Genomic DNA, 27,117 nt, shown 5'->3' with positions numbered 1-27,117 from the left:
GGAGAAAAAAAATGATGAAAAAGACTTGGAAAATAGGTTTTATTTTTCAGGGTGGCTTACTGCAGACCAATTCAACAGGCAGGCAAATGGAACTTCTGGAATTTTTTAAAATGGAGAACTCTCTTTCTCTCTCAAGATTGCCAGCATGAACATAGTTTTCTTGAAAAGGAATTATTGATGAATCATCTGAGTTGGGCATGCACATGGTTTTCTTTAAAAGGAACTATTAATGAACTATCTGAGTCTGTAATATTTCTTCCATCCCTTGTACCATTTATCTGGTATGATGTTGGTTAGATTGAAACATCAGGCTAGTAGATCTTTTTTTCCCTTTACCCATGGCCAAGTCATTCTGATGTTGATCTATGTCACAGGGATTTGGCTAGCAGGGTGCCACACCCGCGTCGACGCAACTCAACGTGGGTGTGGTCAACCCGATCCTGGGTGCGTTGACCGCACCCAGGGTCATTTTGGTCCATTTTTTGGATTTTTTTAAAAAAATTGCCCTATGAAATGGGCTGTGGGATTAAAAAAAAATTCTGCTGACTGCTGCTGCTCTTGTTTTATAAAGGGGAACTTGTGTCCACAACATCTGACGAGCTTTGTTGGCATCCCATGCTATTCCTGCCTCCAAACAATTAATTCGAAGCGTTGGAAAACATACTGTTAACTTGGAAATGATGATCCATCTTCCTCAAAAATTAAAACCAAAATTCAAGAGCCTTTTGAAGTCTTTATCCTTCAACCATCCAGATCCTTCTTCGTCAAGGATTTTCTCTCTCCATAATAAATGATAATGGTGGTGGTAGCCTTGGTGGCTATTAGTATTCACTTTTCTCCTGACGAGATGGGTGCTCTAGCCGTAGCCTTGTGTAGACCTCTCTTTTTCACATGTCAAATCCAATAAATTTCTTTTAGCTGTCATCTGTGTGCAACTGTATATAAAATGAAATTTGAAGAACCCTAGGCAGTGGCGTGGCAGTGGCGGTGGAGCAGTAGGCCTCGTGAAGACTCTCTCTCCAACAAACCACATCAAACCTTTCGCTTATATTTTTTTTCCTGAAGACCAGGGAGTTTCAGACATGATTGAATCATGACAGTCAGCAGAATGCAGCAGTCTGGGTCGATCAGATTGCCAATCCTTTCGGTTCATCAACTTTGTCCCGTTGTGCCAAAGTACACAACAAGCAGTACGTGGGTAACAAGTCTTCAAACAAACACACCAGCAAAAAAAAACTGGACCCCCGACCCACGCCGGGGGAACCCCGGACCCCCTTATATATATTTACATTTTTGCCCCTGCTGCACCCCCACACCAGGGTTTTTTGGAAGTGCCGAAACCCCGCACCCGCACCCATGTGACTTATTGTTGATTCATTGATTTCATGGCTAGTGTTGTAGATTTTTTGTCTATAGTCAAGTATTTGTTTGTGATTTGTTGAATCATGGAACCATCTGCAGGACCTTTCAAGATGTGAAGAAACACTGTCCAACTTCAAGGCTACACAGGCACAAGGAAACACTCCACAGTTGGAGGAAGATATAACTCGACTGGAAGCTGAAATTGAGAGGCTTTCACAGGAAAAGCTGTGTTATGAAGCTCAAATACTGAGGGTATGCTCCCCTGAAGAATTTGTATTTTTTGTGAACTAATGTTTAGTCAATTAACAATTCTTACATGACATTTAGTCTCTGAAATAATTTGGTAGATAACATTTGGAGTCTGAAAATAATTTGGTTATGTATAGTATTAGAGAATCTAAGGCCAGTTCAGTCATTGATATTGAAACATAAGTTTCTGCTGTAGGAAAAAAATAATGGTTTTGTACCTTCCAGGTTATAGTCGTAAGTCATAACTACCAGCAACATGTTGCATTGCATATAAAGGTGGGAGTCTTTCTCTATCTTCATATGCTGTTGTCATGATAACTTTCTAAATTGTGATCCAGTCAAGCAGGAACTGTGAAGTATGCAAAGGTTGTTCAACTGGATTCTGGTTGAACAACCGACAATAGAGCATACTCAGTTGTCATCGGTGCTTTGCTTTAATATGAAACTGAGCATTTTCTTTGAAGAGCTTCTTGGAAAAACCTGGTCATATTCCCAGATTTTGTCTCCTAGTCTAACAGCTGGAGATGGAAAATAAATTAAGGCAGATACTAGACAGTTGTGATTACTCAATCTTATTGATATGCCTACTTTCTGTACTTGCTGAAGTCAAGCTCAGTATTTTTTTTTAATTATGGTTATTAAATTTAGAAGCTTTTGAACATTTTGGAAATTTGGATTTATTAGGATTTTTTATTTTTTTTCTAGGAAACTGTCATGACTACCATGATAATTTCATGATGTTGCAATAAATTTAATCAGGTGATACTCAGTTTGCAATATTTGATTCCTGTATCTGTAATATTACTGCAGTTCTTTTCCCTTTAAGGAGCCTTTGGTATCTATATGCCCCTACCAGCTAACCATTTCTACACCCAACATTCAAATTGGAACTCTTTGGAAACCTTTGGTCATTTGATTTTTCAGTTCACGGAGTGTTCAATAATTTCAAATACTTCATTTAGATTCTTTGTAACTTCAGCTTTAGACTTTTCCCTCTTGCAATTTTGGTTGAAGTATTCAATTTTATGGCTTGCAAGAACCTGCATGGCTGCATGTTGGTTTTGGAAATATAGAGTGCTAATTGTTTGGCATCCTTTCTCTTTGTAATTCAAAATCTTAACATGCGTTTCTTCTTTCTTGTTTATGTGCACATAAACATGATATCAGCATAGTCATAGATATTTTTCCTAAAATCACAATATTGTCATGATATTTTTATTAAATGATCTTACACCATTATTTTGAAAAAACCATCAATTTAAATATTTTACACCTTTTTTTGTTTATGTGAATAATACATGATTCTTGCTTGCATTGTTTCTTAGTTCTATTTGTCAATGCCTCTTTTACTTTTTTCTCTGGAGCATTCTAAAAATATTAAATATATTTTGGTGCCTGGATTTTTTGCCTCCAAGAAGCAAAGCAGTAGCATTACTATCCAAGGATTTTGGCCACCTCCCTTGCTGAGAAAAAACGGACCCCTAACGTCTTCAGTCCAGGATGCCAAATCCCATTTGCCTTTTTTTCTTCTTACTTTCTGTGCCGTTCTGAAAGAAGAAACTGGAGCTTTCAAGTGGACTATTTGTTCACCATTTATTTGTTGGGCGAGAAGTGTGTTTCTTGGAGGTTGCTACAGAGGGTGAAACAAATTGCTTACCTCTTGTTATTGTGGATCAAGATAACCAAGTTTTAGAGTTCAGTTATTTAAAAACTAATGTCAAGCATAATTGTCCTAATGCTACTCTATTTGCTTTATATGCTAATAGGGTAAATATCTATTTTTCTTCCAATGCCATTATGGAATGGCCATCGCCTTTTTTTTGGGCGATCAGTTATTTTATGAGCTCTAGATTGAAGAAATGAATGTGAAATGTCTTGGATTTTGCTTCTGCTCATATACAGTTGGATTTATTGGTTAAACACCTAGATTTATGCCTTTTTCATATATTGAGGATGTCACTTTGTTTATATATTTTTGCTTGTATCCCATTATTACTTCTCTGACTTTTTTTCTCGACTTTCCATAGGATAGTGCACTTATTCAGCAAGCACTATCTTATTATAGGTTAATGATCATATGGTTGGTTGATCTTGTTGGCGGATTCAGACTGCCTCTGCCATCTATTTGCTCAATGATATTTGCTTGCATGCCTGAGCACTTTGTTGAAGATGCCATGGAATTGCTTCTTTTTGCATCTCGGATTCCAAAAGCTCTAGATGGATTTTTATTAGTGAGCATACTTACCGGCACTCTCTGATTTTCAATACTCATTGTATTCTCATCATTTTTCCCTTAAAAGATTGTCCAATATAGAAATTTCTTGTGATTATTTTCATTCTAGGATACCTCTTACCTGTTTTTCTTTAATTTTTGCTACTTTGATTAAAAAATTGATGGTTGTCATGGAATTTATGCTCTAAGTATTGTTTCAGGACGATTTCATGAATTTTATTATCATATTTATGGCAAGTCCCTCATATGTAAGAAACCCTTATCTAAGAGCAAAGATGGTGGAAGTCTTGAATTGTTGGATGCCTGAGAGAAGGTATTGGTTTTAAGTTGCTTACTAGCATAATTTTCTTTACTCTTTGTATTTGTTTATTTGGATTTTGAATGGCTGCTGATGCAACTTTTTGAGAAAGTATTTTAAAAGATATTTTTCAATAAAATTTGCTTGTGTAAACCATGCATCAAATTTCAAATTCCTGGTGAAGTCTTGGTCGAACATAGGGAACGTGAACGTGAAAAAAACTTTTGTACCTCACACAAAACAGTTTTTATTGCCTGAAATGAAAAACAAATAATATGTGCGGTGCGAAGGTCTCAAATATAAAAGGCCTTATTACAACCCAACTTAAAGTAAATGGCCTTATGGCCCTAAAAAAAATAAAAATATGCAGGGCCTTCTTCTCTTATGATCTAGCCTCTCTTGTTTGCTTGGATGCTACACTTAAGGGTTTCTTTCTCAAGGGGCACACCCTTGAGGGGATCTTTGGAGGTCCCTTTGCACAAAAAGCCTTACCTGCAAAACACACAAAAAAACACACACACAAAAAAAAATACACAAAACACAAAACAAGAGCAGAGAGCTATTTCTAAAAACAAATATTAGTTATAACAAGAAACAAACTCAACTAATTCTAACAAACTAACTACAATGTAACAAACTGGAAGATTCTAACTAACTAATTGCAAAACAAATTCTAACTAATTAACTATGTAATACTAAACTTAACAAATTAACTATAAGAAAACGTAAATCAGTCTACCTAATTGATGGCACGAAGCAATGTAAAAATCTGATGTATGCCACTGACTGAAAATAATTAAAAGCAAAACAGCTTTAACCACTAACGATGCAATATTAAATTACTAAAAAGACGTTAAATTACTTGATTAACTAATTATCTATGAAAACTATAAGATCTAATCTAACTACAATGCATGCTTAAACTGATAAAAAATAGACTAAGTGAACTGAATCACACTTGCTAAAAATTGAAATTAGCGTCAATCACGCTGGACTGCGTGATTGAAACATTAAATGTTGTCAACTACTTGTGTGTGAACCGCGTGAAACACACAATTTACTGAACGCCCAATAAAAAGTTTATTTTCACAGCAGATATATACTGATTCCAACAGATTGCGGGTTACCAAACTGATTGAAAATCTACAGATCAATTCTAAAAACGATAAGACATTAAATCTGAAAATTGCAAAATCTGCGTGGATATGCAATGACACATGATCTGAGATTTTCTGCCGATCTGCATGATCTAAGAGTCACTAAAATTTGTGGGATTACTCTGATCAGATTGATTCAAAAGTGGGCTGACCCGATTGCACGCTGTTGTATGTGATGCACAGGTCACGCTAGATATTCTGTTTGATGTTCACGTCAAAAATCAGCAAAAAGAAACGGACTGTGTGATCACCGTTTCTTGCTGCAACTCAATCAAAATCTTGTAAACACATGGGTTCACGCACCTCTGAACGCACACACATCCAAAATATCTGCATGTCCAAATGGATCTGCGTGATCAGAAAATCACACAGGCCCGTTTGATAGCTGCTGACGTTTTCACACTATGCGTGATCCAAACAAAACAGTGAATCACTAAAACAACTAAGCAAACAAAAAAAATAAAATCAACTAGCTAAATAGTGCAGAAAAGTTTAAATTTTATTCTACGCTAATTAAAACGATCAAGCAGGGAAAAATTTACGTTATATGTTATTCTAAACTAAAATATATGCTATTTTAAACTAAAAACTATTTTATGCATTTAACAAATCTGAAATAAATCTTGCCTAGATGCAAATCAAATAAAGAGACGGGAGAAGAAGCAAACCTTACAGCCGCTTCCGATGGAGGGGTTGAGAAGTAGCCGTTCCCGTGGTTGAACGCACACTTCAACGACAGGGTAAGAAGCACCAACGATAACAAGGATTAGAAGAAAGATGAAATCAAAGAGGAAGAAGTGGGGAAGAACTGATGATAGAACGAAAAGAGAGAGAGAAAGAGAAGAGGGAGAGAAGGAGGCTGGCGTTTTTCCCAGTGGGAGGATGTCCTCCTCTTCTCAAAAATATTATTTATAATACTAATCCTAGGTTAAAACATATTTTACTAAAATTATATCTAAGTTTTTGAAAATTCTAAAAACTACCTTTTCTCAAAAACATGAAAATTAAAACTCCTAAACAAAATAAAACACTAAACACGCTGGTAACCTTGCTTTTTGTACGATTTTCCTTCTTTTTGAAATCAAATCAACACACTGGAAAACATTGATAAAAATGGGTATTTACTTCATTTTTACGACGGATCATGCATAAAAAATGAATCTACTATGCATGATCAGCTGCATTTTGCTCTTCTCATCGTTTTCATTGTGTTTTATTTGCTTTACTAGTATAATCTAAACCTATATAACATGGGTACGCCCCATCAATGCTAATGTACTGGGTGCTTCCACATGTACATGTACTACATATTGTGCATACATAATGTATATTTTTGTTTCCATATTTTTTCTTCATCTCCAGAGAGAGAGAGAGAGAGAGAGAGAGAGAGAGAGAGAGAGAGAGAGAGAGAGAGAGAGAGAGAGAGAGAGAGAGCTTAATCATCTCTTGGCGGGTTGCAAAAACATAGTTGCAGGTGTTGGCTTGATTTGAATTTACAGATGTATTCTTTATAATTTAGCAGAAACAGTGTATTTGAACATAAAAACCCACCTAAATTAATATACTGCAGAAACAATGTATTAGATAAGGTTGGTTTTTATGTATAAATGTGTTAAAAATATAAAAACAAAATGAACCACTCACATTGCACAAAAACTGTGAAAGAAAAACAGTAATTCTCTCAATATAGTGTATTGCACTAAATAAACATTGTCAAACATATTTGCAGGTTCAGATAATTAAAAAATACCTGCAATCATGATTTTTTGAAGTGGTTAGGATGGTTAGGAGGATAAACTCCACACCCTTGTTCTAGAAACCATGTGTTGCACTGTGAAGACCAAAATTTGTTCCCAATTTTTATTTTTATTTTTATTTTTTTATAAACCACGCTACATTTAGGGACAAGAAAATGCAAGACCAAAATGAAAGCATGGCATATCAAAACAAGTTAGAAAATTTGCCAAAACATAATTTCTTTCATTCATTTTCAATATCAGTATGTATTTTACAAAATGTCCAACGTGGATCTCATATCCAACAAAATACACAAAAGATAAATGTATCAACAACACCCAACAAAAACCCATAAGCAGCTCCAAATCCATCATCCAAAAGCTCGTCGAAGTTAGTGCACCTCGTCGATTCGTTCTGCCTAGATGTCTCCTAAAAAACATTAAATTTAAATGAATGAGACTACAACATATCTCAGTATGATCCCTAAGAACTCGACTCGATCCCTAGCAATGAAACTTGCACACAAGGCCAAAACACGAGCCAACACTCGAAAAGCCTCACATGGTTGGTTGCTCAAGGAAGAAAGGACTAGCCAGGTCCTAGATTCAGCCAACAACAAACACATCCAAACATACATAGTAGGGGTCGACCCTCCTAACTCAGGAATCGACTATGCAAGTCCACTCTAGAAAACTCATCAACACAGGGGAGTCGACCCTTTAGGTTACTCCACAAGGCAACACCACTCCAATGCATGACTAAACTTATGCATGAGTGTTTTATTAGATCTTCCATTTAGTTTTTGTTGTATTAATTGAAATGCATCCATACAACTTTAGTTTCTTTGCAATTACTCACCACAAGGGGCACCACTACCAACCTTATCGCTAACTATGAGCACCTTGGTTCACTCAAGGGGGGTTCATTCAATCACTACCTTGTTCATTTTACCCCAACTTGGACACCGAGAGCCAACACTAGAGTCAGAGATCCTTCGTCAAGGAATCCTTCTCCCTAGAAGATTGTAGTACCCTACCCAAATACCCAAGCTAATGACTAAAACTATAGTCCCCTAATCCACTGTGGCCGGGGACTGGATCTGCAACCCAAGAAGCAACACGATTTAACAGGGTGGTCTCCTAATAGGCTAATACCCGTGGTCGGAGATGGGGTCCTCGACCCAAAAGCAAACAACAGATCCACGGGATGATCCCTTCTCCTCTGTGGTAGGGGACATTTTCAATATCTGAACCAAACTAATATTTTTGCTTTCACTAGTAAGTCAATCACCCTTGAATCCCACAGAGTTTCCCCTAATGCCCGTGCTCGGGGACAAGGTTCACATTTGACCCTTAAAAGAACATGGATCCATGGGATGCCCCCAAAGCCACTGGGGTAAGGGACTGGGTTCTTACAACCCAAAGTGATGAAACACACCATCTGCTATTCAACCGTTCAAAAACGGATCTCTCGGGGTTGGTGCAATCACCTCTTCTTTCAAAGCGTGACAAAAATATTATTTTAGTATAATCTTATAGTTATTAATTTATTATTCTCATGCATCTCATCTTACCTCTTGGGTACCTTCAAATCCACACCCGACAACAAAACATCAGTCCATAATCATCACAACACATAGGCATTTGCGTGCCTAAAGTGCACATACACTGTGCAGCAACCATGCATAAATCATTGCATAAACAGGTCCTTAAACCATGCCAAAACCTCAGGGTCATCAACATATATTTACTTACATCCTCCACTTATAATTCAATATGCAACATACTGAGAATCGGGTGACATGCATCTGAATACCATCTAATATGCACAAAACCATCAACAATAAGGCATGTTAACTCGAGCACATATGCTTATGCTGTGTCAAAAACGGATTCCAAACTTAATACACATTCATATATGTAGTGCTTTTAATGAAATCAGGTTCTAAACTGAATATACATTCATGTATGTTGTGTTTCAAATGAAAATCAGATTTCAAATTGAATTGACATTTATATATGCAGTGATTTTAATGAAATCAGGTTCTAAACTGAATATCATAAATCCTATGTTTCAATATGAAAATCAGATTTCAAACTGAATATATATGCAGTGGTTTTAATGAAATCAGGTTCTAAACTGAATATACATTCATGTATGTTTTGTTTCAAATGAAAATCAGATTTCAAGCTGAATGCACATACATACATATGCAGTGATTTTATTGAAATCAGGTTCTAAACTGCATATACATTCATGTATGCTTTGTTTCAAATGCAAATCAGATTTCAAACTGAATACACATTTATATATGCAGTGATTTTTGATAAAGAAAAATCAGATTTCAAACTGAAATACCCATAACGGGGAAGTTCACATATAAATCCCGAAGTTCATATAAAGATTTTGTGCAGACTTTCAGTTTTTCTCAAAACTGCAGAACATCACATAAATGTGACGAAGTTCACATAAAAGTTACAAAGATCACATAAAAGTTTATGCGGAGTTCGTGTTTCTCAAACTGAGGAACATCATGAAGTTCTCGTAAAAGTTACAAAGATCGCATAAAAGTTTATGCGGACTTCCTGTTTTCAAACTGAGGAACATCACATATATCTGACGAAGTTCGCATAAAAGTTACGAAGATCACATAAAAGTTTATTCCAACTTTCTGTTTCTCAAATTGAGGAACATTACATATATTTGACGAAGTTCACATAAAAGTTACGAAGATCACATAAAAGTTTATGCGGACTTTCTGTTTCTCTATGGAACATCACATATATCAGACGTAGTTCACATAAAAGTTTGTACAGACTTGCTTTTCTGTAGAACATTGCACAAACCTTCATACCAGACTTTTCATTCCAAAACCAAAAACTGATTTTCCCCAAAAACTGATTTCAGGGCTGCATTGAATATAACACCACAAACCAATTTAATCCAAGTACATCTCATGATTTAGATTTAACATAAATAAAAAATTATTCTTTCCCAAAATCATATTTCATGCTAGGAATTCAATATAAACATAACAACTGATTTTCCTAACATCTTAAATCATACTAGAATATATCCATGACAGCAAATTGATGATTCATTCCTAGCAAAAATGAGCATTTAGCCAAAAATTTGCCTAGGTACATGGTTCAGGCTAGGATCCTATGCAAGTTAGCTTGGGACCATACTCCTCACACAAGAAAATTCCAAAATAAATACGGACAACCCAACTAACTTCTTGACACGATCCCACACTCAACGAACGCGCCAACTCCACCAAAACACAACACCTCCCACTAAGGGTTGGCTCCACCGAAACAGACCCACATGTCCACTCTTAGGGGTCCAATGCCAAGAAGAAGAAGAGAAGATGGGGTTTCGGTTGGGAGAGTGAGGGAGATGAGTGAGGGGGATGCATAAAAGGGGAGAGAGAGAGTGAAATGAGAAAGGAAAAAGGGAGGGAAAAGGGGAATGATGCTTGTGGTGAGGTTGCAAAAGGAGAGGGAGAGTGGGCTACCACATGGCAAGCCTACTTGTCCCTAATTCATGCAAATGTTCTCCTTTGCCCCCCTGGCCAAAACAAAAGCCAACCCATACCCAAAATGCCACTCGGATTTGGATCCCAATCCAAATTCAAACTATACACGACCCAAACTTCTCTACAAAGCCAAAATACATGGGTTTCGGATCAGTTCTAGATCCAAAGAACCTCAAAATGGCGAACACAACTCCGACAATCACAATAACAAATTAAATGTGAGAAATAAGGCTTGAAAATCGAGGGTGTTACATGTACTGCAGGCCTACACGTATCTATGTGGCACATATCTAGATTTCTCTATCCTTATGTCTTTCATTAGAGTTCATTTGAATATTGAAGCACTTCTCATTTCTTTCACATCCCATATTATACCTGTGCAGTGGTTCCTCTGCAACAGCAGCACTCTTTGAAGGACACCAACTTGCCCTTCAATACCTGGTGCACAATCTTTTGAGGCTCTATGTGGACATTGAATTCACTGGTGCACATACACAGGTATTCTTTCTGAGAAACAAGCTTGTTCTATTTCAGCTCCTTTATGCATGACATCTTATTGAGTTATTTCTTTAAGGGAGCTTATGGATGTTATGTAACTACTCTCTCTCTCTCTCATAAAATCTTTTTCTTGCTGTTGTTTGCTTCAAGAAGTTGGCACTAGGCTTCTTGCAATCATGGCGTTGTATCTTCTGTTTATTCAAATGAATGGATAATTTTTCCAATTCATTAATAGCCTGACCATCTACTTGTTAGAAAACAAAGGGTTCGATAATGAACCCATAAATGCACACTTAGCAAATACACAAACCCACTAAGGGGCAACCAAAAACACATAAAGTGTTAAACTCATAAACCCACAAAGGGGTTAAGCCAAAAGGCTAAAAGAATATCTCTTTATTATGAAAAATAGGGTAAAAACCCTTTTACAATGGAGCTAAAGCTCCCTCAAGAATGATGAAAATACAAGGGGAAGACCCCTATTTATAACACCTTAGAGAAGCCACATAGGGGGCTCCCAAAGGAGTCATTGGGAGCCCCCAACGACTCTTTTGGGGAGCCTCCCTAGGTGGCGCAAACCACAAGAAGAATAAAAGAAAAGAAAAAAAAATAAAAAGAAAATTACAATCATATTTCAAATGGAATATGCGCAAAAATAAGTGAAATGACTAAACTACCCCTATGGCTAATAATAGAGAAATATATATTTTATATATATAATTAGGAAGATACGATTACATATATACCATATATGTATATGTATCATCCTTTATATATATATAAAATATATATATGATTACAATCATTGAAGAATACATTTTAACACTACTAAGGTGCTTATTGTTGCTAATCACTAGAAAGTTCTGGTGGATCACTGATAATGTTTTGGGCATTATTCTGGTTAAGTTTATAAGGTTATGAAATTATAAAGCACAATCCGAAGTTTGTGTAAGAAGTACAATAAATAATTCAAGTGTTCATCAGTATACCTTTATCATGCTTCTTGCTGCATTTCATCTTTTGCCTTTTGCGACCTTGGTTGCTGGATGCTCTTTCCTTCTTGCTGGTTGTTGTTGTATACATTATTGGCATCCCTTTGAGTTTTTATTGGTAGTCACTAGCCTGTAATTCCACTCATTAAGTCTTAATTAGTAGACTATAACTTTGGTTTAGACTTGACAGCGTTTAACTGCACAAAACCTTCCATGGGGCAACCTATACCAAATTCTTGAGGGTCTTCTAGCATATGTTTGCAGATTTCATGGTTTGATATATCAGTTCTATTGCTGCAGGAGATAATCCTTAGCTATTTCATTATTGTATCAACAGCTATGTTTTAGATATGTTGTGATTATAATCTCTTGCCTATTTGAGTCATGTTGATATTTTATCTTGACAGTTCTATGACAAATTTAATATTCGCCACAACATTGCGGAACTTCTTGAATATCTGTGGCAGATCCCCAGCCATAGGAATGCATGGAGGAAAGTAAGTTCACTTTCTTTGCTGGATTTGCTTTGTTGCTTATGAAATTTTATAAATAGATCACTGGAACTCATTTTACTGTTTTTTGGTCTATCCTTGCAGATTGCAAAGGAAGAGATGAAGGGGGTGTATTTGAACTTTTTGAATTTCCTGATCAATGATGCCATCTTTCTGTTGGATGAAAGTCTTAATAGAATTCTTGAGCTTAAAGAGATCGAAGCAGAGATGTCAAACACTGCAGAATGGGAACGCAGACCTGCTCAAGAAAGGCAAGATATAACACGTCAGCTTCATGCTCAAGAGAATGTAGGTTCAAAGTTTGTTTGAAAGAAGTCTGCTGGTATATTAATCCTAATTAATTCTCCTATTATGAAGCGAGACTGGCAGAATAGGTTCCTTGTGTAAATACTTATGTAAACATGTTCATATTTTAGATTATCCGGATTGACATAAAATTGGCAAACGAAGATCTGGGTATGCTGGCCTTTACTTCTGAGCAAATTACTGCACCTTTCCTCCTTCCAGAGATGGTACCATTCTCTCTCTTCTAGCATGACTGCATGAGTATTGCTAGTACTTGACTGATAATGCATCCCTATGGCTTTTTTAACTGAAATGCATTGTCTTTTCTTGTTTTCTCCCACCAAGGTTGAAAGAGTGGCAAATATGCTTAATTACTTCTTGCTACAATTAGTTGGTCCCCAGCGTAGAGCTCTTAGTCTAAAGGACCCTGAAAAGTATGAATTTCGGCCAAAGAAATTGCTCAAACAAGTGAGTTCTTTTCCATATTAATTAATTTCTGTGTTGTATATAAGTAATTTTCTTCTATTATATGCTTATTCCTTGTTGGATGCCATCTTTTGTTATCTTAAGACCAATTTATTTCCCATGGCTGACTGGTCACCTGATATGTTGGTTATGTGTAGATTGTAGATATTTATGTCCATCTTGCAAGGGGAGACAAGGAAGATGTTTTTCCAGTTGCAATATCTAAGGATGGTCGATCATATAATCAACAGGTATTCTTTTAATCTAATAACAATGAAGGACTACAAGAGGGCTACAAGCCAACAACACATGCCACTAAGGGCAATGCAAATGCACTAAGGCAAATAACAAGAGAGCAACACATAAAAATTATATATTTTATTGATAAATAATGCTCACAAAAAGCATAGAATACAATGAGCAGGTTGCCCATATACACAAAATGGGAGGAGGAGAGACATCCAAGTAGCCGACTGCTAGTCTAACTAGATGGCTCTAACAGCTAGTTAGAAAAAATTAAAAATATGAAACAAAAAAAAGTATATTTTTGAATATAATATACATATTATATATTCATATACTAAATAAATATATGTATAAAAACTATATATGTACATATATATATATATATATATATATATATATATATATATATATATATATATATATATACAATAATATTTAACACTCCCCCTGAAACATAAGCTAACTCAATAGTTCATTTCAAGTAGTCCCGAACGCAGTAGCAATCAATCTCAATATGCTTGGTTCGTTTATGGAAAGTATGATTGCTAGAGATATATACAGTGCTCTTGTTATCACATCACAACTTTGATGGTTCTGAAACATCCTCCATATCTTTAAGAAGAGTGCGCAACCAAATGATCTTAGTTGTAGTAGTAACCATAGCCCTATACTCAACTTCCATAGAGGATAATGATACTTTTTTGTTGCTTTATATATTGCCAAGATATAAGGGAATCACCTAGGAACACAGAAGCTAGAAGTCGAGTGTCGGTTATTGGGATTTCTTCCCTAATCTGAATCAGTATAAGCCATAAGATTTAAAGAGGAAGAAAAGGATAAAAAAATCTTTTGGAAATGGTGTTCTTTTTATATTTGACTATTCTAAACATTACACTCATGTAAATTGACATTAGCGCATGTTGAAATTGACTTGTAGTATGCACGACATGCGCACTGTCTGGTCGAGTAATAGACAAGTAGGTTAAGGAACCAATAAGCCATCGGTATGGTGTTGGGTCATCTAGCGGGGCTCTATCTTCAGCTCTCATCTGGACTTTAACTACTTTTGGTGTGTCAACACTATTGTCATCCATAATTTCCAAACGAGCAACAATACCAGCTGCAAACTTCATTTGAGATAGAATATACCCTCTTGGCGAGTAAGCCACTTCAATACCTAAAAAATATCTCAAATAATTGGGGTCAAAGATATCAAAAGTGTCTTTAAGCATATATTTAATTTGTTTAACAATTTTCCTATCACTTCAAGTGATTATCGTATCATCTACATATAAGAGCAATATTGCAAAACCGGAACTTGTAGATCTTACAAAAAGAGCGGTGTCAATATAAAACTACTTAAAATCATGATTCAACATAGTTTTACTAAGCCTATCATATCATGCCTTTGGAGATTGTTTAAGCCCATACAAGGCCTTTTGAAAACAAAGAATCATACCCTTCTCGACATTAAGACAAGGAGGAGGATACATGTACACCTGGTCATTTAAATCTCCATTTAGTAAGACATTTTTAACATCTAATTGTTATATGGGCCACTTCCTAATAGAGGCTATCACAATGAAAGTTCTAACACTAGTCATATGAGCAACAAGGACAAATGTTTCTTCATAATCTATACTGTATTCTTGAGAATAACCTTTGGTAATTAGCCTAAATTTATATCTTTCTAATGATCCGTCATTTTTGCTCTTAACTTTAAATACTCACCTACATTCTATAGTCTTTTTCCACTTAGTTTAAGGTTGAATTTCCCACATCTTAGCTTTATGGAGAGCTTATAACTGTAAGTTCATAGCTTCTACTCACTCTTTTATGTCCTTGGTGAACTATAGGTTGAGGGTTCATGATATTAGTAAATAGCTGTCACACAAACTCTTTTGACAAGACACCGCACCCGCACCCAGGCGAGTGCGACACTTGGGCACAACTTCCTTTGTGTTAGGTGAAGTCAACCATACTGAGGTCCATTTCTATCCAAAAGTAGATACATAAATGCACATAGTGTTAACTTAAAACTGTTAATATATATATATATATACACACACACACACCCTCCCCGCACCCTTGCACCCAATTTTTTTAAAGTGCCGCACCCGCACCTATGTGACAGGTAAATAGATATGAGACAAACTCTATAATTGGGTGAAAAGGACTTATAGGAAACAAACCTATTTGGGGATCTTGAGATGCGCTCGGATCTCTTAAGACCATGGTTGCCAGTTAAGGAAGCGGGAGCGAATCGGGAATCGTCTCGGAAGCGACCTAGGAAGCGAACCAGAAGCGACCTAGGAAACGAGGGTGAAGCAAAATAAAAATAAAAATGAAATAAATAAAAAATACAAAAAATTGAAAAAATGGATGAAGCACACTTTCCATTAAAGGGAAGCACACTTCCCATAAAAGGGAAGCCCACTTCCCATTTAAAAGTGGCGTTTCCCCGCACGTTTCGGAAGCACGATGTTTCACGCTTCTGAAGTGCGCTTTGGGGAAGCGCGCTTCCCCATTTACCTAGGCGCTTCCGGTAACTCTGCTTAACATTAGGTTCTTCTATCTCATGGAATTGACTATATTTATCAAGAGCACATGGAGGATTCTCACTTTTACATAGAGAGTAACATTGAAGTTCATGAGTAGATTCAATATCATTATTTGATTCATGAATAAGTTCAATATCAATATCATTGAAAACATCATTATCATTCTCACTAGAATTACAATAAACAATTTTCTCATCATTATTTGTGGGCAATAAATCAAACAAGGCATACTCAAGATATTTTTTAGATTCCTTGGCATCAAATCCTTTTTCATTCTCAAGAAATATAACATTTCTAGAAATGTAGAGCATGTCATTTTTCAAATGATAACATTTATATCCTTTTTGGTTATCGGAATATCTAACAAATGCACACTATAAGTTTAGGAGAAAGTTTGTCATATTTTTCAATAAGCACAGAACACTTGCATTCAAAAACTCTCAATCTTTTCAAATTCTGGCTAATTTTAAGAAGTTTTTTTTATAGTAAATTTCTTTTCCAAAGTTGATGAAGGCATTCTATTTATCAAATATACGACGGTTAGAGTCGCTTCGACCCAAAAATTTTTAAGAACATCATTTGAAATAAGCAAAGTTCTAGTAATTTCAATATGTCAGTGTTTTTTTTTTTTCGGAATTCCATTTTGTTGAGGTGTGTCTTGGGCAAGTTTTTTGATGTGAAACCCCATGGTTTAAATAATTTTGAAAATTGTTAGATAAAATTTCTTTTTCTAAATTTGAGCAAAATTTTTTTATGTTGGTTTTGAATTGATTTTTAACTAGATTATGATTTTTTTAAAACATGCAAAAACTTGTCTTCGAATTTAAGAAAATAAATCCAAGTATATCTACTATAATCATCTATAAAAGTAACATTAACTTCCTTTTGACATAACCGGAGCCAGTTCCCATACATCTGAGTGAGCCAATTTAAAAGGTTCTTTTGACACAAAAGTTTTAGTTTCAAAAGGAAGCATTTTTATTATTTACACAATCATCACAAAGTCTTTCTCCTTATAATATTTTTCTAAAAAAAGGAAAAAGTAACAATTTTAATATACTTGGGTGTCCTAATCTTCTATGCCAAAGAACGAGATAAGTTTCTTGGGCCTAATTACAAAAAGAGTCTTTGTTTAGACAAAGAAAATCCATATAGTAGACATCTCTTCTTCTATGGCCTTGCACAATTAGCTTTCCTGACTGGAGATCCTGCACCCAACAAGCCTTAAATGAGGAGTTCTCGCACCTATAATCCGATATTTGAGAAACCGAGAAAATATTTTAATTAGTTTTGGAATTACTCTGACATTTGTGACATTTTTTTAATCATTTGTAAAATTCCTCAAGTTTTCAATACTTTTGATATTTAAAGTGGTACCATTGGCGGTGGAAACACTTGAAAAGTCTGAATTGGTGCAACAATTAGATAAAAGACACTCATTGAGTGTCATATAGAATGAGGCTCCCAAGTCTCAGATCCCAGAGAATGTATCGAGAGGAGAAGATGATGACACAACGACACCGAAGGTGGATGTATTGGTTCTTAGGTATTGTTGAAGTGTCTCCGTCAATTGATAGATTAACAAAGTCCTTGAGGTTGCCTCCTTGCTTGTCTCCTCTCTTTTTGAAGGGTCTTCACTCACCAAGGCCACTTGAGCTTGGGACACTCCGGTTTTATGTGCCTCGATTCGTTGCAATGGTGACAAATGATGTTTCTTCCTCCATTTTATTGTTTCTCAAAACAAGGTCTATACGTCTTCACGTTGTTGCTGGGTTTTGAAACAACAAGAACCTCCTCACTTGTTTTTCTCATTCCAAGTCTGTCTCTTCTTGGCATATTTCAGCAAGTGCCTCACTAATTAGATGAACGATGGTGCTATGAAGAAGAAAAGACTTAACTTGCTCGAACTCTGGCCTAAGTCCAATAAAAAAGCGAAAAGATTCTCCTTTTCAATTTGTTTTTGTCTCATCTCAGTTGCCGAGACTTCCCATTTAGGTTTAAGCATTGCCAATTTGTCCCATAGAGGAGACAAGAGACCATGGTAGTCTCTCACACTACTATCTCGTCTCTTTGTAGTGCAAACTTTGTCTTGGAGATAATATTGATGAGCCATATCTTTTTGAATGAACATGTTTTTGAGGAAAACCCACACATCACAAGCTTTTCTTAAATTTGATGATGTTGGTGACAATCTTGAACTTCGTGTTATTCATAAACCATGATAGGATTTATGCATTAGTCGCTTTACAATCCTCTATTTTATTTTGATATTCTTGCAATGCTTTTTATTTTTCATCTTCATTGAGAGCCTTCACTTGATCTCCTTTTCGAGTAAGCTTTAGTTGACTTACCCCTATAATTTCTTTCCTTTGCTATGGATCTCCATAGTGGTTAACATTAGATAGTTGAAGTCATTGAGTTTGAAGAAAATCATAGTGGTAGACTCTTTCTTGGTGATGGTGGAGAATGATGACGAATAATGGAATTATGAAGAGCTTGAATCCGCAACCATCAATAAGAGATGAATGCTTCGAACAAGATGCAACAAGGCTCTAAGAACATGTAATCTAATAACAATAAAGGAATACAAGAGGGCTATAAACCAACAACACACCACTAAGGTCTATACAAATGCACTAACGCAAAGAGCAAGCAAGAGAGCAACACAAAAAATATATATTTTATTCATAAATAATGCTCACAAAAGGCATAGAATACAATGGGCAGGTTGCCCATATATATACACAAAATGGGAGGAAGAGAGACAACCAACTAGCTGCTCGACATTTCTAACGACAAGTCTAACTAGCTGTTAGACTAGCCGTTAGACATGCCTAATGGCTAGCTGGCTCTAACAGCTAGTTAGAAAAAAATAAAAAATAAGAAACAAAAAAACAAAAAAATATATTTTAAATATAATATACGCATTACACATTCATATACTAAATATACGTATGTATATATGCAAAAAGTATATAAAAATTATATACATACATATATAGTATATACATAAATAAATATGTATATATATACAACAATATTTACAATTCTTGGCTACTCTTGAGTCATTGCCCACAAATTTAAGCTAGTCCTATGTGCACCTTAACACGCACTTTTGTGTTGGCATTTTTGCTTGAGTTTGTCTTTATTTCTTCTAGTGGAATCTAATGGCTCTCATAAATGTATCCAGTTGTTTACAGCTGCAGCTGATGTTCTTCGTAAAATAGGAGAGGATGGACGGATGATTCAGGAGTTTGTGGAGCTTGGCAACAAAGCGAAAGCAGCTGCTTCAAAAGCAATGGATGTTGAAGCTGCCCTAGGGGACATACCAGATGAATTTCTTGACCCAATTCAGGTGAAGTAATTTTTTTTCTTGAAAAGCAGATGAATTGCTTAGAAATTAACTGTGTTTATGTTGCAGGCCTTTCCACGTTAACATTTACCACAAATATGGTGATTGTCACCAAGCGTGGGTATTTTAGTAGCTTTATGAGAAAGCACATTAAAGATGGTGCATTCCCAAAGTATAGCTAATACATATATGGTTTAATCTTACAAATTTACAAAAATGCCCATGGTAATGAAAATTTCAATGCAAATTTCCATCTTTTTTTATTTGTTGTGGGTATAAATTTGTGGTGAATTTGCCATTTTATTTGCTAAAGTTGACTTTTCTTTTTTTTGTTATATATATATATGTATATATGTGTGTGTATATATTGTTAGGTTGTGTATATATATATGCTGATGTAATAGGTAAATACCCATTAGGGGTATTTTGGTCATTTAGTCCTTGTAATAGGTTGTGCCCATTAGGCATATATTAGTACTTTTACTTTATTTTGCTCTTTTTTGTCTTTTTTTGTTTTTATAGGGACTATTTGGTCAAAGACCAAATAGAGTTTTTGGTTTTTTTTGGAGTTGACTAGTCAATAGAGTTGTTGGAACAATCCTAGCTGTTGGAACAATTATTTGGTTCCTTGTAAACCCGTTCTAGGTTACAACAACAACAAACAACAACAACTACGCCTTCATCCCAAAACAATTGGGGTCGGCGATATGAACCAAAAAAGAAAATCATTCTGGGTCTTCCACATGAATCCTTCTCCTCCCGTCATTTCTATCCAATGCCATGTCCTCGGTTGTGTGAGTAAATTCTAATGGTTGTAGGTTGTGTGAGTAAATTCTAATGGTTGTGATTTATGAGATTACTCTCATTCATTATTATGTGTATTAAAAATATTGCATATATATGTTTCGTATTGGTTATCTTGTTCACATTGTTGTATGCATAAATTTAATTAACTCCTCTTTTCTTGAGGGTTCTTTTTTTGAAGTGTTATACTTTATATGTTTGTTGCTTTTAGTATAAATTGATTATTTGTTTTATTTGAAGTGCTTTTCTAAAAAGTTTGGGATATTATTAATACATGATTATTTATCGCTTCTTGATAATTTATATGTTATTTAGTGATTAAATTCTCTTATGATCAGTATTTATGTTTTCCTAAAAAATATGTTGATTTTGGGTATGTTTTCCTGAAAAATATCTTTAGACAATCTTTCTTAAAGATTGTCTAAAAATTATTGCTACTTTGTTTGAAAAATTCTACTTGAGTGTTATTCTTGTTCGAAATATATAAATTTGTTTTGAACTTCATAACTATTTGGTTAGAATAAATTCTTTTGTGTAGTTGGGACCTTTATTTTATTCTCTTTACATGTTTTTAAAGATGCGATGGATTGAGAAAGGAATATATTCGATGCATCATGAAGATGAAGTTGGCCAATGAAGATGAAGTTGGCCAATGAACGTGTTTGGGGATGATCACCAATGAAGACATTTGAGAACTTGTATTTTTAAAATTCAATGTCATAAAAATGGAGATTTCCATTGAAGACACTTGAAGACTTGGGATCCTTTCCATTGATTCTGTTTTGTATTTTCAAACTTTTGGTATATCAATTTTTGGGGGGAGTTTATATATATATATATGTGTATATATGTATTTATAATGATGTAATTAGGTAAATACCCATTAGGGGTATTTTGGTTATTTCAGTCCTTGTAATAGGCTGGGCCCATTAGGGGCACATTAATATTTTTACTTTATTTTGTTCTTTTTGTCCTTTTCTGTTTTTATAGGGACTATTTGGTTAAAGAGCAAATAGAGGTGTTGGATTCTTTTTGGACTAGTCAATAGAATTGTTGGAACAATCCAACAACTATATTTATAGCTCTTGGATCAGTCCAACAACTCTATTTGAGGCTACCTTTTGTGTATGAATAGGGGTGTACCACCCCTCTTGTTCTTTAATGCTTCTCTTAAACATTCATGCTCAATAAAATATATATATTTTTATGTTTGTGTTCTTGTTTTAAATTCTTTGTTGTCTTGAATGCACTTAGTGCTTGTGTAGTGCCTCGGTGCTATTGTATTGTTTCTTTGTTGGACATGTCTTGTGTATGTGCACTTTGTGTTTACGGTCTTATAAGCCCTTAGAGTTCCTTGTTTTGTATTTCTGCATATTTCGTTACACACACACACACACACACACACACACACACATATATATATATATATATATATATATATATATATATATATATATATATATGATAAATGGGGTTTGCAGGCTTTTTCATTTTATTTTTAAATTCTGACCATATAGATGTCATCTATGTACTTGATTTTGTTGGGATCAACTCTTGGAGAATTAGATTACGACACATGGGTGGGTTTTTATAAGGTTCGAAAAATCAACGGTCCAAAATGTGTAAATTTTTTGAGCTCCAAATATTGTTTTTTTCTTCGAAAACACATGGTCAAGTGTTGGTTCCTAGTAAAGCGACCATACTGAACATCTATGGGGTCAGAATTGCGAAAGAAGCACTAAAAAAGCTGAAATCCATTTAACATGATCTCACTATATATATATATATAATTTTTTTATTTATACACACACAAACTCACACACAAACTCGAGGGTGGTACATCTGTCATGAAATAGCACATAACCCAAGACATTTCAAATCGTAGTCCAAATGCCAATTAAAATGTATTTGAATACTAAAAATATGCAAAACTTGATACAAGTTGTATGAATAAATGATTTCATTCACAATGAACAAAAATACATAAAAGAAATAAATATATAAGGGCCTCACTTCCATACACTAAAACCCACACAAAAGAGCTTAAAACTACTCATCACTCTCTCACCCACAATAGGCACACACATCCCATATATATAGAAAGAAAAGAGAGGAAGAGATAGAGTAGAGAGACGAGAGAGAAAGTCATCTCTAGCCATTGGACTAGAAATCTAGTTGATGCGCTTAGTTCCCAATACAAATCTAGACTAGTGTAAAGTCAACTTTAGATGAATATATATGTATATAAAAAAAATATACATATATATTATATATATAAAAATGTATAATATTATATATATATATATGTGTGTGTATATGTATAATATTATATACACACAAAAATGATAGAGTAATCTTAACAATCGAAAAAGGAATGGAGATAGCTTGTAGTAGAAGCTAGGGAGGAAAAGGGTGGTCAACCAAGAGGGGGAGGGAGGGAGAGAGATGAGAGTGAGGGCATGGTTGCCGGTCGAGGAAGCGGGAGCGGGAAGAAAGGCACTTTCAAAATTTTAGGAAGCAGGAACTGTGGGACGACTTAGGAGCAGGAATAGTCTCGAAAGCGACCTAGGAAGCGAATTGGAAACGACCTAGGAAGCGAGGGGAAGTGAAAAAGAGAGAGAGAGAAAAAAAACAAAAACAAAAATACAAAAAAAAAACATTTGGAGAAGCAAAAAAAATCGTGCTTCCCTGCGCGTTTTGGAAGTGCGACGTTTCACGCTTCCAAAATGCGCTTCAGAGAAGCGTGCTTCCCCACTTACCTAGGCATTTCCGGTAACTTTGAGTGAGAGGGAGTTGAGAGGTTAGGAATCTCTAACAGAAGTTATTAGCCAATCTCTAGCCAAAGTGACTAAAGCCATCTATTCTTATTAGAGAATCCAAGTTGTTACAAGACCAAAGATGAGATACAAGTGAGACACAGAGGCTTATGTAGACTCCTAATTGCCCAATTGACCATCTTACCCATCTAACTTCCCAGCCCACATCAGCATATTTCCTTCCCAAAATACCCTTTCCAATTACATCAATGCCCCATATAACCAAGTCCCAAACCTGACCCCTCACTAAGCACTTATACAATCCACTTAAGGAGGTCCAACCCAGCATTTGTTACCCACGTGGGCAAGGAGCTCCCTAGTTGCAACTCATAGGGGGAGGTTGTTTTGACCAAATCTGACCGGGTTCAGCATGGTAAAAATAGTAAGAATCAAGCCTTGACAACGTAATTTTTTTTGGAGGTTTGAAATTTTGGTATATTGTGGGCTGTTGAATTTTCAACCATCGTGAAATCTGATATGTACGCCAGAAAAACACGATCCAAATGTCAGTGTCTGCTAAACCTAATACTTAGATCACATCTGAATGTTCAAAAGTGCAAAAAAACAGAAAAAAATAAAAATATTATATTTTTCACTAGCGGGTTCCTTACCCATGAAGGTAACAAACATTACCCTATATATATAGACAGGAAGAGAGGAACCTATTAAATGGGTACAGTGTTAAATGAAACATGCTATTGGTTTTTCTATGTTTTTTCGAAATTTTGACCGAACAGATGTGATCTATATGCTTGTTTTTATAGTAATAATCACTTCTTGGAGCATTTGATTCCGATGCATGGTTAGGTTTTTATAAGATTTCAAAAATCAATGACCTACAATTTTCATAAATTTTTGAGGCTCCAAATACCATTTTTCCATCCAAAATACCTTGATCCAATTGTCAATTTCTAGCAAATCAATCATGATGAACACATTTATGGGGTTGGAATTTCGAAAAAAAATTATCGAAAATCAATAGCATGTTTCATTTAGCACCGTGCCCATTTAGTATAGGGCTGTCAATGGGCCTGGTTTACCTAGACCCGACCCGAGCCAAACCCTATAGGATCCGGGTATGGTGATAAATAAGAAGACCCAATTAAGACCTGGGTCCGGGCTCGAAGGTCTGATTAATACATGGGCCTGGGTATAGTTTGTGAAATTTTATACCAGACCCGGACCCGACCTGAGTTCCGATTAAGACCCGCAAATTTTCAATGTAAAAATGATGAAAAATATGGTTTTACTGGGTTTGGCTCATGTAGTTCTTATCGGGTCTGAGTATGGTTTTTTCTTATAGTGGACCCGATTATAACTGGATCCAAACCCGATATCATACTCGAAAATTGGGTCCAAGTCTGGTTCCACCTAGGTCCGAACCAAACCCAACCCGTTGACACCCCTAATTTAGTATGTTCCCATTTCTCTCTCTCTCTCTCTCTCTCTATATATATATATATATATATATATATATATAGAGAGAGAGAGAGAGAGAGAGAGAGAGAGAGAGAGAGAGAGAGAGAGAGAGAGAGAGAGAGAGAGAGTACCTTTGAGAACTGGAAATACGAGAACTAATGTGTGAATCATGATTTTCATGGTTTTTTGTTCTTTTCTCTTAAATCTAACCTTACGGACGTGATCTACATGCTTGGTTTTATAAGAACCTGCTATTGAACCATCCGATTTTGATGCATACACTAGATTTTTTTAAGGCTTTAAAATCAATGACTCATAATCTTCATAAATATTCAAGCATTCAAAAATCATATTTTTTTCATAAAAAATATACGATCCAGTGGTTAATTCCTAGCAAATTCACCATGCCAAACACATCCACATGCTTTGATTTGCAAAAAAAAGTGTTGAAAATTCGCATATTTATAATTCTTATATTCTAGTTCTCATATTTCAGTTTTCATATTCTAGTGACTCTCTCTCTCTCTCACTCTCTCTCTCTCTCTCTCTATATATATATATATATATATATATTGGAAGAACAATGCCCTTATGATGGAACCACTAAGATGTTTATGTTCTCGTGCTCACCTACCTTTTCAAGGAACATGTAAACCTTGAGTTTCTATGTCTTCAAGTGACATCTTGACACGGTAGCGTTATTGCTGTGCTTGTGTCAATGACATTGCATTTAGTTTTTGTGGGAAGTATTCCTTATCCTGGAATCTTTCCTAGAAGCTTCAATACTCATGGTTCATTATCATCCACATATCTTGATTGCTTAACTTCTCATTTCTGATACCTTTTTTCCCTCCATTTTATGGAGCACGGATGCATGCCCAGCAAGTTGGTTTAGGGATCCACTTGCTTATGTTGGCTTGCCGTTGTTTGCCCCATATTGTCAATTTACTTCCACAGCTTCTTTTGGGAGAAGAATGCTGCATCGAACTTTGTGCACAAGACCGCTATATGTAACTGAGAAAACGGATGTTTTTAATCTCTTAATTACATCATATTCTCACTGCTGCAGTGGTGGAAGCAACTTGGGAAAGGCACAAGGCAATCACTCATGCATTCACAAACATGAACAGCAGAGAATTAGTTTTGTTGGTAATGTTTCATTTTTCATAAAACTGATACAATGTAGTTGATGTTGCAGTATACACTGATGAAGGATCCAGTGATTTTGCCCACATCAAAGATTACGATGGATAGGACAACCATCCAGAGGCACCTGTTGAGTGATAATGTATGTACAACTCTAAGCTATTCTAATTTATACAATTGTGTCTTTAGAGCCTTTTAACATCACATCTCTTACATTCGATATGCCCTGATTGATGGTGGCCAGTCTGATCCCTTCAACCGATCCCATCTCACTCAAGATATGCTGATTCCAAACACCGAATTGAAGGCCCGTATTGAAGAATTCATCCGTTCTCACCAATAGTTTTCCCGAAACCAATGAGCACCAGATTGTACAGGATCAAGACTTCCGATGATGCAAAAAGTCTGCGTCAATTCTTCCAAGTGTTCTAGCGTCAATCAATACTGCCTGATTGAAGAAATGCTGATCAACCTTCATAATGAACGGCAACTGATGGGTGTCCTTTAGAGTGGAGCAATCCCCTTCTTGTACATGTTTCACACAAAATCTGTTCCATTCCATGAATGTATATTCATTGACCGTGTATTTTTTGCTGTCGTGGGGCATGATCTGTTTCTCTTGTATTTATTTATGAAGCATGCCCCTTCATCAAGTAATTTGCCATATTTAGTTTGTAATACCCCCTTCTACAACTCTCTCTCTCTAGATTTGGAATAATTGTTGATGAATTCTGGACTACCCAACTGCTGGCCATCTCTCTTGTGTGGTAAAATGTCTGTTAACCTCAATTGACATGCAAATAATGTTGCTCTAGGGACAAATTGACAATTCAACTACATGTATATGGTTACTCTTTAGAGACAAGTTGACAATTCAAGTTCATGGATTCCGTACTGAACATCCTAATGTTTGTGTATCTGGTATAAATTTTTTTTATAGTCGTACTTGTATAATGTTTCATGCTGAATTATCGATTGATTTGCTAGAATAGTCATCATGCATGGTTATTGAACTTCCCAACGTAAATTCTTTCATGTATGCTTTTCAAGAATTGTGTTGTATTCCCATTTACAATGGTGAGCTTCCACCCTTGGTTACTAAGCAAACAAACGAAAAATGACTGCACTGTCCTATAAAAATGGCTTGTTCTCACAAAAACTTACAAATATGCCAAAATTCTTTGCATGTCAAAAATTGTTGATTTTTGACCTTTTAAAACTATTTTACCCTTTACCAACGGGGGCTCTGCATCTATGGCAGGATCAGTTAGTGCTTGTCACCTTGTGTTGGTCCATTTAAAGTTATTTTGGACTTTTTAAAACTATTTCACCCTTTACCAATGGGGGCTCTGCTTATTTGGCAGGATCTGTTAGTGCCCGTCACCTTGGGACATTGAAAGTTCGAACCCAATGTTTCATGGTTGGGGTTTGCTTAACTCAGCTTTCT

General features: G+C 35.6%; 1 protein-coding gene across 2 annotated transcripts in view; it reads left to right on the top strand.

Moving 5' to 3' along the window:
- LOC149818783 (U-box domain-containing protein) overlaps nucleotides 1–26,566 on the top strand; it is a 30,610-nt gene extending 4,044 nt beyond the window's left edge. The window contains exons 5-16 of one of the 2 annotated variants that reach the window (XM_089984972.1): nucleotides 1,462–1,614; nucleotides 3,639–3,842; nucleotides 4,045–4,157; nucleotides 10,958–11,072; nucleotides 12,472–12,561; nucleotides 12,661–12,864; nucleotides 12,993–13,088; nucleotides 13,207–13,329; nucleotides 13,485–13,577; nucleotides 19,324–19,488; nucleotides 25,723–25,812; nucleotides 25,915–26,566. In XM_089984972.1, the coding sequence (XP_089841098.1) occupies nucleotides 1,462–1,614; nucleotides 3,639–3,842; nucleotides 4,045–4,157; nucleotides 10,958–11,072; nucleotides 12,472–12,561; nucleotides 12,661–12,864; nucleotides 12,993–13,088; nucleotides 13,207–13,329; nucleotides 13,485–13,577; nucleotides 19,324–19,488; nucleotides 25,723–25,812; nucleotides 25,915–26,013 (1,545 nt within the window). In that variant the 3' untranslated portion in view covers nucleotides 26,014–26,566. The remainder of the gene's footprint in view (nucleotides 1–1,461; nucleotides 1,615–3,638; nucleotides 3,843–4,044; nucleotides 4,158–10,957; nucleotides 11,073–12,471; nucleotides 12,562–12,660; nucleotides 12,865–12,992; nucleotides 13,089–13,206; nucleotides 13,330–13,484; nucleotides 13,578–19,323; nucleotides 19,489–25,722; nucleotides 25,813–25,914) is intronic. The other variant, XM_089984973.1, reaches the window with a different exon arrangement.
- The last annotated feature ends 551 nt before the right edge of the window (nucleotides 26,567–27,117 follow it).

This window comes from Nuphar pumila, chromosome 13, assembly GCF_984573655.1.
Source record: "Nuphar pumila chromosome 13, dmNupPumi1.hap1.1, whole genome shotgun sequence".
NCBI classification, from domain to species: Eukaryota; Viridiplantae; Streptophyta; class Magnoliopsida; order Nymphaeales; family Nymphaeaceae; genus Nuphar; species Nuphar pumila.
This window is presented reverse-complemented; position numbering and strand designations above follow the sequence as displayed.